The following is a 15162-nucleotide window of genomic DNA, read 5'->3' as shown; positions in this document are numbered from 1 at the left end:
GAAGTGAAAACCAAATTTGATATCTAAATGCTATACAAGTTGCTAAATGGGTAATTTATATGCTAAATTTCAGAGAATATCTCAATGATTCTTGAAACACATCAAGTCTTGTTCTGCAATGTTTATACTACGGCTGATACCCAGTAGAGCATTTAAGTGGCAACAGAAGTTGGTCTGGCGTTAGAAAACATCCAGGGAGTGATTTGTTACCTGAATAGTATTCGTAGGATGTTAGCTACCAGGAGGACCAGGCACACATAGGTAGAGAACCCCTCTGCATTCTGGGTCCGGCGGATGTCTCTGTACTGGGGGATGTACGGCACCACCCCACCGAACACCATGGCACCAGCAGCGACCCACGACACCAGTTGGTTAAACACGGACACAATTTGGTCAAACAGCTCATCTTCCATGTTCAGTCGCTGCTCACCAGTCCAACACCCGGGAAAAGAAGTTACACAGTGATGTCAGCTGGCAGTAGCTGACTCTGTGGAGACTGTTATACGGTGTTTATCCTCCTCTGGTTTCTTGTAGCGAGTTTGAGAGGGTGAAGAGAGAAACATCCGTGTTTGCTGTGCATACTCCTTTCACGGCTCATGCAGACAAAGCAGCGGCTACTGCCACGCCATCATAAGCAGAGCAGAGCATCAGAGACGATGAGCCGAGGGTTAACGTTACAGTAATCGCTACAAACAACTGAGCTAACAATGACAACATGAATTTGTTAGCTACTGTACCGACAAGCAACACAACAACATCGCTCACTCTCCGGCTGTAGCTGATAAACTGATTCAACACTTCTTCTGTTGATGCTAGCTAGCGCTGTTTGACAGGCTGCAGTTTACTCAGAGGAAAAACTCCCAGGGTTCCTGAAACTGTATTAAAAGCTCTTGAAACTGACAGGAAATTTGAATCAAAAACTATATACTAGCGCAGCGTCCTTTTACTACAACTGTTTCATCACTGACTGGCCCATATTCAGTGTTTGATTTTCTTCCTATGGTGTAGCCAGCCCACACTTCCGGAAACGTCATACGTCACGCGCTCTAACCATGGATGGTTCAAACAAAGATCTTCTTCTTCTGCTTCCTCTTCTTCTTATTATTCTTTTGCTTCCTCTTATTCTTCTTCTTCTACCATTGACTTTTTATCGGACTCTCTCTACTGGGAAAATGTAGGCTACTGTGGGTATCTTCAGTAATAATAACAAACTTAAAATAATTATATATAATCAGTTTGGCAAAATTTGTCCATATCCAAATTCATCCATTTTATACCTTTGTGTATAGTATTTGAAAATGAACCCAAACACTACATTAAAACAATTTTTAATTCAAAAAAAAATTATTTTATTTTTGTCATTCCCCCTGGGTGTAGGCTACTGTTGTTTTGTGTGTATTAATGACTTCTTTATTTATATGTGATTATTTTGTCTGTGTTCTATGATATGTCTATTATCAATAAAGATGTTTAAAAAAAGCTGCTTCTTCTTCTATGTGGTTTTACTGTAGTTGGCGCCCTTTGTATTGTTCCTTTTGTTGCACTATACTGTTTCCAAGCCACTCTGATTTTGAAAGTTTAATATTAATATCCACATATTCTCTCCTAACCACCTCCTTCGTTAACTTGCCTGCTTTCTCATTTCCCAGGATTCCTGGGTGTGCTGGTGCCCACATGAACGTTATGTTTTCCCTCACTGGCTAGCATTAAATTAGGCTGATCCTGTTTTAATGCTCGACAGTGCTGACACTGGGTCACTACAGATGATTGTTTCACTTCCTCTGATGTTCACCAAACCCCAGTCTGTACAAAGCTCTATATAGTCACTCTAATTATTATCCTTAAATCTGTAATACTGCTGAACAGCACAGCTGGACAAAATTCAATGTCATTAACTTTCATTTGTTCAGCTATGTTCTTGACTATCCATCCAAAACTTGTCTTTGTATTTCCTTTGTGTCCCCTCAGACTTATCTTGTAGTTGGCCATCGGCCATTTCCTGCAGAGCCAAAGTGATATTTCTCCTGGTGCTGTTTTTTACTGCCCCCAAGCAAATCCTCAGAGCACGACTCTGAATAACATCCAGGTCTGACAGCACAGACTTGGCTCCTGAGCCTGGGGGCAAAATTAACTCCCAAAAAACAATAGCATTCTACTCTCTCTGGATTATTTCCACATAACTTCAGACTCATGCCTTATCTGATTTTCTTTTCTCTGAAGAACATAACTTTAGTTTTTTCCAAAGAGAATTTAAAACTCCATTCTGTTCCCCATCTTTACACTTGATTTATTCCTTTTTATAGTTTGTTAACTTTAAGTTTTACATTGCCTCTCCTCTTCCACAGAGCTCCATCAGCTGCAAACAGAGATGTCTGATGGTAGATTTTCAAATATATCATATATCCTGTCTTATAAAACTTCCTTGGGGCGTACCATTTACTGGAACATGTTTTTCCGAGAGCTCTGACAATTGAAGAAGTTTCCCACAATTCCAATGCAGTGTAGCTTGATCAACAACCCTTCTCTGCAGCCATTGTCTCTTTATTAACCACCATCTAAACACAGAACTGGGTCCATTTTGCTCATGACTCTCTGAAATCCATTATGATATGCAGCCACCAATTAACCATCCGTTCCATCACTTTACAGATATGTGACGTTACAGCAATGGGTTTGTTGTTTCACAAGTCTTCCGATTCGAAGTATAATTGCTTCCTTCCAGCTCATATAGGGATTTTCCTATCCTTGCAAACTTATTGAATAACCACAGCAACTTCTTCAAACTTCTTTAACTTAGCTGTTCAATCATTATATAACATATTGCATCTTTTCTCGGTGCACTCTCCAATAGTAAATGGGATATCTAATTCATTCTCACTACTGTGCTATAGTTTAGTTTTTTCCCTAACACCTCCTCACTCAGCTCAGCCCCTTGTTGATTAATCTGTTCAATAAATACTGTATTGAGGAGAAACTTCCATTAGAGGAGGGGCCCTGTAGTGACACATCTTGAACCACCATCTTCCTAAATATCTGGGAGACACACCACTATACCTTTTGAAGTCCATTTCTGGGGCCTCTCTAATGATAGTGTTCAACATATTCAGTGGGAGTGAATGCAGATTGTCGCAGACACAAAATCCAGATTATAAAGATTATAAAGGTTTAATGAAAGTTATATAACTCGCTCGGCAGACAACCTCTCATCTGTCATCCGTCACTATGATCCAGGATAATCTGTTATATAAAAACCAAAGCTTCAGTGAGGGGAGAAGGGATTATTCCTGCTCATCTACATTACACAGAGCACACAGTTAGAGAGGCCAAACCAGTCTACAAAGAGTTAACAAAAATGCTCTTCCCATATGCATACAAATCACTGCGGATGTCAAAGTCAAGCCCGTCAAAGTAAGATAACACAAAACCGGAAATGTCGCAAAAGATACCTTCATAATAAAAAGCGTTCAACATATCGCGTGGGAAATGGGCTTTGAGGTGTTGCAGACATGAATCAAAAAACTATTTTATATAGTTATTGCCCTGGTGGAATGTCCTGTTAAGTATTAAAGACACCCATCCCAGCCTTATGATAAGATCAAATTCATTTCAATCACCAAAACTTAGAAGTAGCTGCAGATTCAGGTAAAATGATAAAACTTTACACTAAAACTACATTAAAGAAATAAATTAAAGAAATTAATTAAAGAAATTGTCTCTTGGAAAATTTTGTAATATGTCATGCAGCTACCTTTTCTGGGATATTTGACAATGGCTTCAGACTGTGCTTATTTTGAGGACTAAGACATTGTGGCATATTTGTAAGTCTAAATCAAAAATATTTAACCTTTCACGTCCGTGGCTGATACTAGTACAACTTTGAATTTTGTCTATGATTTACATGTATGTTTGTAGACAAATTTGGCCTGGTAATAAATTGATATTACTGTGTAATTAACTGTTTGCGTTAGCAGTTCATCACAAATTACTTCAAATACGATTGCACTGGAGAAAAAAACAACAAAAAAATCCGTAGCAATGCGTTCGTAAAACGGCTTTTATTTTGAAAAGACGAGCACTACAAGCGGAAGTCATTGTTTTTAGTCGCTCGACTCAACTTACGGCAAAGTTATGGAGTCGCAGCTGAAGCTACCGAAGGCAAAGTGAGTTGTGATTTTTTATCGTCGTGGTCACGTCCTAGTTTGACCAAACATACAGTCACAGTTTGGTGGAGTGGAGTCGAACAAAAAACAAACAAACAAAAACAAAACGATGTCACAAACAGACTCCAAAGCAGCTAAAGACATGACAGAGGCGGTAAGTTTGTCTGATGTGAGCTAGTTGTGTGTCTTGAAAACAAGCCCAACAATGTTTGCTTAAATACTTTGTGAAAATACTGTGACGTGACCTGTAGATGGAGGAAACGATGCGGCGACTTCAAGGGAGATTCCAGGAAGTATCTGAACAGCTGGAGTCCAAAAATATCCTTTTATTTGTGAAGCTATTTCCACGTATTTAACATCCAGGACTACATATCTCTAATGGAGACCAACCCTTAGAAATAATGCAGCAAGCTTTTCTGATACAGTGTAGTCTGTGGCGTTGAGTGGAAACGGTGTCCAGTTAGTGAGACCTATTAATCAAAAATGAGTCAGTGTCATCTCTGTCACATCTGGTATAATAAAAAGAATAATGCAAATGCAATTTACACAAAAAAAATTGAGTAGAAAAAAACTGGACCAACTTTACTGGTCCAGAACCTGAGAAAACTAAAAGCATTCATAATGCCTTTTTAATGTCGGGGTTTTGACTTGTCACTGTAGGAAAACCACAGGTGTTACTGATTACTCTGTCGTCATTAGCTGTATTAATTACACCTGTGACATGTCAAAATGTGTTTTTAGCCTTGCAGTTCAATCCCATTACTCTTATGACCACTTCATTTAAACGTTTACAGTACACTACAGTACAGCTAGTGGATCTCTTTAGCACGGACAACATCTTTGGATGTGGTATAATACAAATGGCTGTAAAATAATTAATAAAATATAAACCATTTAGTTTTGAGATTACACTTTGTGTTGTGTTGTCGCTGTCTGACTCTTAACTGGACATGTGCAGATTTTTCCTTCACTTTCACACTCAATGAGATGGGAACCCGCATCGACGACCTTGAGAAGAACGTGTCTGATCTGATGACACAAGCTGGTATGGAGGAGCAGGCCATTTCAAAGTGACAGCAGGCCCACGGTTCATCTGTCAGATGAAGCTCTTTTTTACATGTAACCTCCAAAACTTGTGGGTAATGTCCTGAAATAGGAGTTATGGGTTGACGTCAGTTTACCTCTACAGTTGATATCACTTCAAAGTTTTAGCCAAATGTCTTCCAAGGTGCTACAAAGCTCTTAACAAGTGTGTGTATGTGTCAGTACCAACACTAATCACAGGCTAAAGAGCCTTGATACACCATGTCATCATCATTACTGCAAAAAGTGAACGCTTTTTTTGGGGTGGGGGGGTTTTCAAAACATATCCCGTCAGATTACAGCTGACCAAGAAGCTTGATGGCACAGTCAGACCGAAATCTGCCAGGCAAAATTTACTCGTGTGGTGTGGCCAAAAGCCAGGGGAGATGAAAAATGGGGTGGGTGGGGTTTAAAATATAAGCTGCAGATTATACAGCATTTTATCAGACATGACAGAGTCTATGTCCCTACGCTCACTACAGCCAAACAGCATCCCTTCTTATTTGCTTGCTTTATTATTTTGCTGTGCAATTATATGAATATAAACAAACAATATTTCCTGAATGAGAGGTCAGTCCTTCCCCATCTCTCAAAAAATGGACAGCAGTGACATTTCGCAGGTCACATTTCAATCAGATTGAACTCTGCACAGTGTGAAGGAGGCGGGAAGTCCACAACCAGAAGTGAACGTGTCTCGCCTCGTTCCACACAGACATGAATGCGAAGCAAATTTCAGTCTGACTGCGCCATAAGGGAACTGTAGAGATTTATTGTAAACAAACATGTTTTCTTTACAGTCAATATCTTAACCAAAAATGTTGGTTCATATTCTTTAGGCACAGCTAACACATTTAACGCATTTACTACCTCATATAAAATATTTTCAAAGCCTTTTTTTTAAAAAGTCTTTAAGCCTGTATTGTTTACATGCTGTGCTCTCCTCCTCTTTTATTGGCACACTGCCACTTTTTACTGCCACCAACATGTCTGTGTGTGTATGTATATATATATATATATATATATATATATATATATATATATATACACACACACATTATGTGAACATTTAGGGACCTGCCTGTCAGTGCCTACACTAGTCAAACACTCAACAGGCTACCATTAAACATGGAGGAAGGAGACAATAAAATCTTGCCACCAAAGAAAAATTATTGTGTAATATAACCCAAACCTGCCTATGAAGCCAGATCATCATGTGTTGAAGTATAAATCCAGTAACTATGCACATTCTGGCATCTAAAATTAGACATTACTATTGGGAAAAAAATGAAAAAAACCCAGTTTTTAGAAATGTGTTAACCTAAGATCCAACATTTTCACAGAATAGACCATTTACTGCTGGAATGCAGCCAAAACCACCAAAGGTCCTGTTTAAAACTGCTGCATAAATGCTGTAAAATACTGTATAATGTCCAAAGAAATGCAGTGTTGGATCATTTGCACCACAGTGGTGGCTGATAGGGGACTCTTTGATTATTCATTCCTTATGTCTCCATAAAACAGTTCAAAAATGCAATATAAAGTCAGCTATCCAGTGGCCTTAAAAGTGTATGGTGGAAATTGAGACTATTACCCATAGGTTGTGACACTGCTGAATACTACATACTGTGTTATTGTTTTTTTATTGAGGACTTTATCTTGATTTCTGAGAGAATACATTGTTGATCACAACTATGCAGTTTATTCTTGAGTATAATAATATATAACATACAACTGTATATCATATTATGTGTCTTCCTTTTTCCTCTTACCTGTGTAAACACTGTTTAATACACATGGTGCTGCACAAAGAGTAGCCATCAGATAAACCTAAAGGTTAATATATACTGTAGTTCTGGGACTGTTTTTCGCTCTGCACCAAAGTTAACATTGCAAATAGCTGAATAAAGATTTTTTTGAACATATTCAGTAGTTGCTTCTTGAAATTTCTGAATAATGTTTTGCCTCAGAGTAAGTTTTTTTTTTCAATAGTGCACCAATAGTTAATTTATTACTTTACTGTTAATCATAACAGACCAGTAAGGGTAAGGGTTTTTGAAGGTGTCAATGTTTTTATTGAAAAACTAGCTGAGTTTTTTTCACTAAAGAAGTCGTTTATCAGTTGAACACAAAATTACATTCAAAAAGATCCTCTGGACCAACCTTTTACAATCTGTCTACCATAACTTACAGATCAGGGAAGAGCTGATCCCTTCTTTAGGCCTTGTCACATTCTCAAGATGGTCCAAATATGAGAGATTTTATTTACATTCTTTTTCTTAATTTTGATATATGTTGAAGCAGGTTATTATAAATGTGAGCTCTGATCTCTAATAGAAACGTCAGGGGCTTCATTAACCATAAACCACCTTCTTGAAATGTACAGTGGAGCATGAAGCTAACTGCTACATGCTTAATCAGCCATTAAGTGATCATAAGCCTTGTATGACAAAGTGGAAATGATTAGAAACCATCAGACAGGATGATGTGATTAATGTTGTTATTGAGAATTTAAAAAATGCACGTGTGGCTGTAGATCAAAGTTTGGTTGATTTCTCTCCTAAGAAGAAGTTTCATATTAATCTTTCCAGCAGTCTAACTCCATCCTGTGGCAGAAAAGAGGGAAGCAAATACAAAAATGATCACGTTCATCATATTAATATTATTATCAACAGTTTTTATTTTTTATTTTACTGCGCATTAACGTAAACCATGAAGCAGAAAAATGTAAAATGTAAAATGTTGGCAGTGACTGTCGAATTTCCAGTTCTTACTTAATCATGTTGTTAAACCTCATTGAGATTGTAATACCTGTTAACACATTTATCAATTATATTATCCGTGTCAGGGGGAAACAAAAGAAACAGGCTGTACAGAAAGCTTTAACAAACTTTTATATACTCAATTTGTTTAAAAATGCAGGCCTTAAGACGTATAAAGAACACACAAGATTCAAAATTCAATACTTAAATGACATTTTAACATAATTGAGAATTTGCCTTTGTGAACTCATGTAAATCTGTAAATATCATCACATGTAGTAACTGCACAAACATAAACCTTTAAAACCTTTATGCATAAAAGAAAGATGAAAATGAGATTAAAGATTAAAAGCTGTGAGCAGACGAAGAGTGAGTACTCTCTCACCTGTCATTTATCATCACAGGTAGGATCAACTTTTCTTCTCTCTTGCTCAGAGGTCAGAGGTCACCGTCATCACTCCTGGACAGAGCTGGGGTTCAGTGCCTTGCTCAACCTCAGCAAGACTGAAAAATTAGATTCCAATACAAAGTATTATACAGAAGACACATCTGTGAGCTAAATGCTGCTGATATACAGCTGTATCCCCCTCTAGTGGCCATATGTGCTCATTACATTGACTTTGTATGGCGCTGACCGTGGTCCTGAAACTTTCTTTGCTCAGCCTATACCCGCAGTGGCCACTGCAAACACCTGTACAATATAAAACAAACCAATACAACTCTTCCGCCTATAATCTTCTAATCTTTTTGTTGACACTGTCATAGAGGTGATAATTACATTTTATGTTAACATAGAGGTCACAGTGTTGGTGGTGTTCTGGGTAGCATATATTTAATAAAGTTTCTAATAGTATGCCCCCTCTTGTATGTAAATTTGAAAACTAGAAAAACCTCTCAGTGTACTGTAGCTCAGTTCAACACCACCTTTTAACTGTGATCTCAGTAATAAACATATTGTTTACACATTTCCGAAAATGTCAGCAAAAGCTGAACATTATAAACTCTGTAAAGGTAGAATTTACGGCAGAGCTGTTGTAGTAAATTGTTTTGACTTTCACTGACCTCTGACCTCAACCCCCATTCAACATCCCTAGGCTTGTGATCCAGGCCTTATCATTGATTAATATCTCTAATATTCATGTATCTGAATGGCAGCAAATCCCTGCAGCCAAGCTCCAAAATCTGATGCAAAGCCTGAAACCAGCCTGTTGTACCAGCATATTAAAACCTACTACCTATACCTATCACAAATTGTGGTCATGTAATGTACATGGTATGTAGTGATAGTGGTTCTTGATGCACTTGCACTGTTTGTGCTGTAGATGTCAGTATAAATCAATGGAATATTTTGCACTCATGACAAATTTAATTTTTACAGCCACCAAATCACCTCTAAGATCATCAGAAATTTTATAAATGAACTGAACTAGCGTCTCCTTCTCTGTGACAGAGAATACAGCTCATATAAGCTTGGCTTTGTGAGATGTGAAGTGAAGAAGTGAATGCTGTGTAAATGTGAATGCATGTGCATGGGAGGGGAAGGAAGGGAAGGAGGGGAAGGAGGGGAAGGAGGGGGGGGGGGGTACATATGTGAATGTGCATGAGTGTACTTAAAATATTGACTAGCCTCACTGTCATGCTCAACGAAGCCAAAGAGCAAGAATGCTGCTGACCGTGTTGCCATGGCAACCTGTGCTGGAGCAGACACTTGTCAGATTGTGTAAGTGTAATTATTGTGTGTGTGTGTGTGTGTGTGTGTGTGTGTGTGTGTGTGTGTGTACCCATGTGTGTGGCTATGTGTAGTTGGAGGACTGCCAGCACAGGGGAGAGGGGGGTAAAAGTATGTTAGGCTGATGTACTCTGCTCCTTGCACAGCGCGAGTTGGAGCCACAGAGAGACTTTTAGCATTGCACGATACTACTTTAGCAGTTGGGGCCGTGTGCGAGTTCACACACTCCTCTCCTCGCGGTGGAGTGGTGAGTGGGTGTGTGGAGAGCCGTGGCCGGCACTGACGGGGGGCTAAGAGGTTCAGCCCTGTGGGCCCACGCCAGGTGCTCTCCACCGGGAGGGAGGCGAGGAGGCACGGCCTCTAATGGCTGTCTGCATGGTTAGCACTGCGCGCTGGATAGGGGGAAGCACTTCAGAGAGTGTGTGTATGTGTATGTGTGTGATTGCATGTGGGTGTGTACACTTGTTCACCCTATTTCTACCTCTCCCTGATGCTACTTTTGCACACTTCACTTACGAGGTGAAACACAAAGTAAATGTCAATAGTCTAAAGTGGCTTCCTCTCTTCTCTCATTATCCACGGATACTTGCTCTATCTATCTATCTATCTATCTATCTATCTATGATAGCACATATTTACATATTGAAGTCGAAATCTCCGTCAGAAGGACACCTCCAGCCCTCCTTCATGTTTACATAGTTCTCACTTTTTCCTCTCCTATTTTCCTATTTAGCCTCCTCTTTTCATATTTTCTGTCTTTTGTATCCATCTATCCATTAAATCCATTTGCTGGGCATTACTGACCTGGCCTGATGGGGAAAAGTGCTCTGATAGAGGCGCCTCGTGTGTGCATGTGAATGTGAGAGGATATAAAACTGCCCAAAAAAAAAAAGCTAATTTTGCATCATTTTAGATGAGACTCTTCCATTCTGCAAAGTCTGGAGCATCTTTATCTGTGGTAAGAAAAATCTATTGAAATTAAGAGAATGAAGAAGTTTTTATCTAAATTCATAACAAATCAAAAGTGGATGAATCAAAGTTAAAGACTTTATGAGCTCAAATGTAGATCTTTTAAAGATTCCATTATTCAGCTTCATTTTGATGATCAAATCAAATACAACAACAATTTGGTGAAATCTTGTTGCTAACGTTCAGGCTACAGTTTGCTGAGCAATAAAATACTTATTGGTTCATATACTGACACATACAGTAAATGTACAGGGAAAGGAAACAAAACTTTGGGGAACGAGGGAGTAACAGTTGGGCATTTTAGAGGAAAAGACAAAAAGATTATATGCAAAATAATTTTGTAATTCTTTGTAAAACAGGTTTGGGGAAAATTAACACCCTGGTTCTTACTGTGTAACCAATAATTGCGGTTATAAAATCAGGATTTTAGCAGCAGAGCATCAGCTTAACGCTCAACGTTAATGAGCCTCTTTTCAGTCACTATTTCACACTTGTTCCGTTACTGACGACAGAAACAGAAAAAACATGTAGTAAATGAGAACAAGCTTTATTGGAAATGTGTCTGTATTATAACAGTGTATATGTGAGCACAGAGAGTAGTAGAGAAGAAAATAGATAAAAAGGCAGAAGGCAAATACGACGCGATGATGAGAGTTGTTTACAGCGATTCCACAACAGTTTTCAACTACATCCTCAATTTCCACCACTGGCCTTGACCAAGTCTTTCTTTCATTTTGTTACACAGTACAAGTGTAGCTATCCAGTATTTACAAAAATGCTTAAGTATACCTGAGTATAATCTATTTCTCCTTTTCTCTCAAATGCCCAGTTGGTACTTTCCTTCTTCCCCAGTCTTATTTTCTTCCTCTGTACCTTGTCAGTATCAGTAGGAACAGTTAAGTATTTTAGTACCTGATTAAATAATACAATTAAATTACACTGTAAATCTCTAAGTCTAACTATTTGTATATTGTTGTATTAGTTCTTTTGTAGAGCTCTGAATATGTCTTTTTCCCGTTACAGTACTAATGCTACGTGTCCTTGCAGCAGCAGCACGAGTGGAAGTGGTGATTTCTGTGCAACACAGGGTGCTGCACGCTGCAAAGTGCTCCTCACATGTTGCGCCCTCTGTGCACATCTACAAGGTCGAACACACACAGAGCAGCTCTGGTCTGTGGGAGATTTCCCTTCATTTTCGACAACACTTCCATACCGAAAGTCGTGAATCGCACAGACAAGAACCCACAGAGGTGCTGGGAGAGATAAGAGGTAAAAATAGATGGACTTTCTCTTCTGCAACACACAAACAAACATGCACATGCACACATATGTGCACACAAACACACACACACATACGTACGGGGGACACCTGTGTGTTCCCTACCACCTGAGGCTCTTTGATTCCTGGTGTGCTTTAATCTGTGCTGTGCTCCGGCCGGCCTTTGAAGTGAAAATCCCTGTCACCTTCGCCTCCCTCGCCCTCATTCACTCTCTCTCCCTCTCTGCACACAAACAAACAAACAAACAAACAAACAAACAAACAAACAAACAAAACACAAATGGCCACCACCTGTTATCTGTGTCATGATAAATGCAGACTCAGACTCATCCACGAGCCCAGCTCTCATTCATATATGTATATCACACATCCACTGTCCTGGCGGAGAGCTGTGCCTAAATTTACCCCAGCAGTTATTTTGGGGCCTTTGTAACATACATCACCGTCTGTCTGCGGTGATACATCTATATCCACAGGAATAGAAACTGATTTTCAACTTGTTCTGCCGCAGAAGTCGTTTCATGGACGGAGGAAGGAGACAGAGGTTTGGGTGAAGACCAGAAGAGAAAAGCTCTGCAGGAGAGGAGGGAAGAAATGATAATAGGTTTTTATTTACATTTATTATTAACCCTTACCCTCATCATTTACACACAGGATGGGAATTTAATTTATTTGAAAGTAATTTATCTCATTTATTTATTTAAATCAATTTAAATTAAAGGAATTGTTTGATATTTTGGGAAATATATTTGTTTTCTTACCAAGAGTGAGATGAGAACTATCAGATCTTCACTACATGATTGTTGTGGCCAAAAGAATTCACGATAACAATATTATCACAATATCTACAGAAATGTTTTTACTACTAATAAATAAATAATGCTATCAGTCAAATTCATCTTTAATTTTGTTTATTGTGTGTTTTGTCTCTTTTCTGGCAAATGAATTCGACTTAAACATGCGTGCGGGGACTTGGAGAGAGTCTGTAACCACAACTGTACAAAAGTGTTCAAAAAGAACAATTGCACTTAATGGACAGTGAAAAGACAAGGACATGAACTGATAAACAAAAGATCCACATGGCCTAACATCACCATATTATCATACACGTGACGTGGGGTCATCAATGTACACAGCCCTTCACTTTAAGGATCATAAGGTAAAAAGTTGGGATTGACTGTTCTAGATAACTAAGATTTGAATGAAAACCTAAATAAACAAATAAATAAGCTTTAAAAAAATATATAAAAAGCTTCCAAAACCATGGAGTCTTCATACAGTAATATTGAACTGTCGGGAGCCAGTTTTAGTGGAGTAATATCACACAGTTTCACTTTTGAGATGTGAGTGCAGCTGTGGGTGACCTGATTCCTTCTCTATAGTTTACTACCCCACTTCATCAAATCTCCAGATGTGTTTTCTAGACTTTTATTTCCACTTTCCTCACAACCATCTTCCTCTGTCCCTCTTTTTATTTGACTGCTTTTTTTGTCCCCCTCTCATCCATATCTCCCATTTCTCGCTCTTCATCCCTCATCAGTCATCATCCCTCCGTCTGCCTCCCTCCAACTCTTTCATCGCTCTCTTCCTCCGTCTGGCATCTTTCTATCTCCCCATCCCTCTCTCTTTCCCTGTGTGTGCTAGCGAAACATGGGTGTGTCCTGGGGAATGGCAGCCAGCAACCAACCCCCGTCTCTGTCGCCATGGAAACTGGGTCAGCTTCACGGTAGCTATGGCAGTCAGAAGTATGTGTTCTCTTGCGACAGGTATGTGTATATCTGTGTGTGTGTTTGTGTGTCTCCTCATGAATCTGAGGAGATCTAGGTGTGTGTGCATGTATGTGTGTGCATGCATGTGCTCGTGTGTTTGTGTGAATCAGTGACATGTGTGTGCAAGTTGGGGGGCTTCTGGAAATAGACACATTCAGAGAGATGAAAAGGAGGTGTGTGAACGTTCGTGTGCTTGTGTGTGTTTTTTGGTCATGTGTATCTGTGTGAGAAGTCGGTACATATCGCCCTATAATGTAATAAATTCTGAGGATATTTACACTACACGTGCTGTAATACAGAGTTTAGGCTGACGTTAGCCTGAACTACTCTTAATTGGATTTGAGGAAGTGAATGTTCCACCAAACCCAACCAAGGTTACTTGAGATATCGTTACAATTCCCAAACACACTGAGCAAATCCCAGCTGACACTGGGGGAGGGCAGGGTATACCCTGGAGAGGTCACCAGTCTATCACAAGGCTGATATACTTATATATAGAGAGAGAAACAACCATTCATACTCGCATTCATACCCAGAGAGCAAGATACATGGCCAGTATCCAGGATGTTGCACCTCCAGCACAGAAACTTCAAAATAAAAGTCAACTAAAAAAGAAAGAACTGATTTTGGCTGTTTACGTGCCAAAATGCATTTGTGAAATAAATAAAGTTCACTCTGAAACAAAAAATAAAATCCTTTTTTTTTAAATTTTCATGGTAAATCTGCCAGTGTTATCAACTGCATATGTGCTGTGCTTGAATTTAGAGCGTGTCAATAACAGTAAACGTAACGAAGGGGGCCATGGCCTGCTTGAATTGTCTATAATAAACCCTTGCAAATGCATTAAAGCGTTGCGTATCCTCTCCCTCCCCCTCTCCTCTCTTCCTCATTATAACAGCTAATTAAGAATCTGTCAGACCACCTTCTTCTCCTCTCCCCACTTTTTTCTTATCATCCCCCTTTCTCTTCTTCTCTCTCTATGTGAAACCACTGGAGTGGAATCTAGGTGATCAGCCACGAGGTGATCGTCATGGTTGCCTTAGCCCCCTCCTCGCCCCCGTCTCTTCCCTTTTTTGGTCCCCACATGATTAAGCGGTTCAGTGCCCAAGGTGGTACATCCATTGCTCTGCTTAAAGACAGGGTCATTAACACCAGCGGACTCAATCTACAGAGAGGTGAGAGTCGTTAGTCGTTAGTGGCAAGAAAAAAGAAGTTCATACTGTAATATGAATGACCAATGAAAGAAGCCTAAGGTAGTATTGGATTTTGGAAGTCCAGTGCCGATGTAATATCCCAGGTTTTATACGACACCTTTTGAGGGACAATTCAAGGAGGTGTTGTAGCTCCAGCATGGTCGGAGGTTTTCTAAACAAAAATGAAACACACGTGGGAACACACAAGTGGCAAAGTGTAA

General features: G+C 39.3%; 1 protein-coding gene across 2 annotated transcripts in view; it reads right to left on the bottom strand.

Annotated features, from left to right (window-relative positions):
- Positions 1 to 1534, bottom strand: part of LOC130183419 (solute carrier family 66 member 2) — a 30487-nt gene extending 28953 nt beyond the window's left edge. The window contains exon 1 of one of the 2 annotated variants that reach the window (XM_056398798.1): positions 211 to 1534. In XM_056398798.1, the coding sequence (XP_056254773.1) occupies positions 211 to 413 (203 nt within the window). In that variant the 5' untranslated portion in view covers positions 414 to 1534. The remainder of the gene's footprint in view (positions 1 to 210) is intronic. The other variant, XM_056398799.1, reaches the window with a different exon arrangement.
- Between the last annotated feature and the right edge of the window lie 13628 nt (positions 1535 to 15162).

The sequence above is a fragment of the Seriola aureovittata genome, chromosome 16 (assembly GCF_021018895.1).
Source record: "Seriola aureovittata isolate HTS-2021-v1 ecotype China chromosome 16, ASM2101889v1, whole genome shotgun sequence".
NCBI lineage: Eukaryota > Metazoa > Chordata > Actinopteri > Carangiformes > Carangidae > Seriola > Seriola aureovittata.
This window is presented reverse-complemented; position numbering and strand designations above follow the sequence as displayed.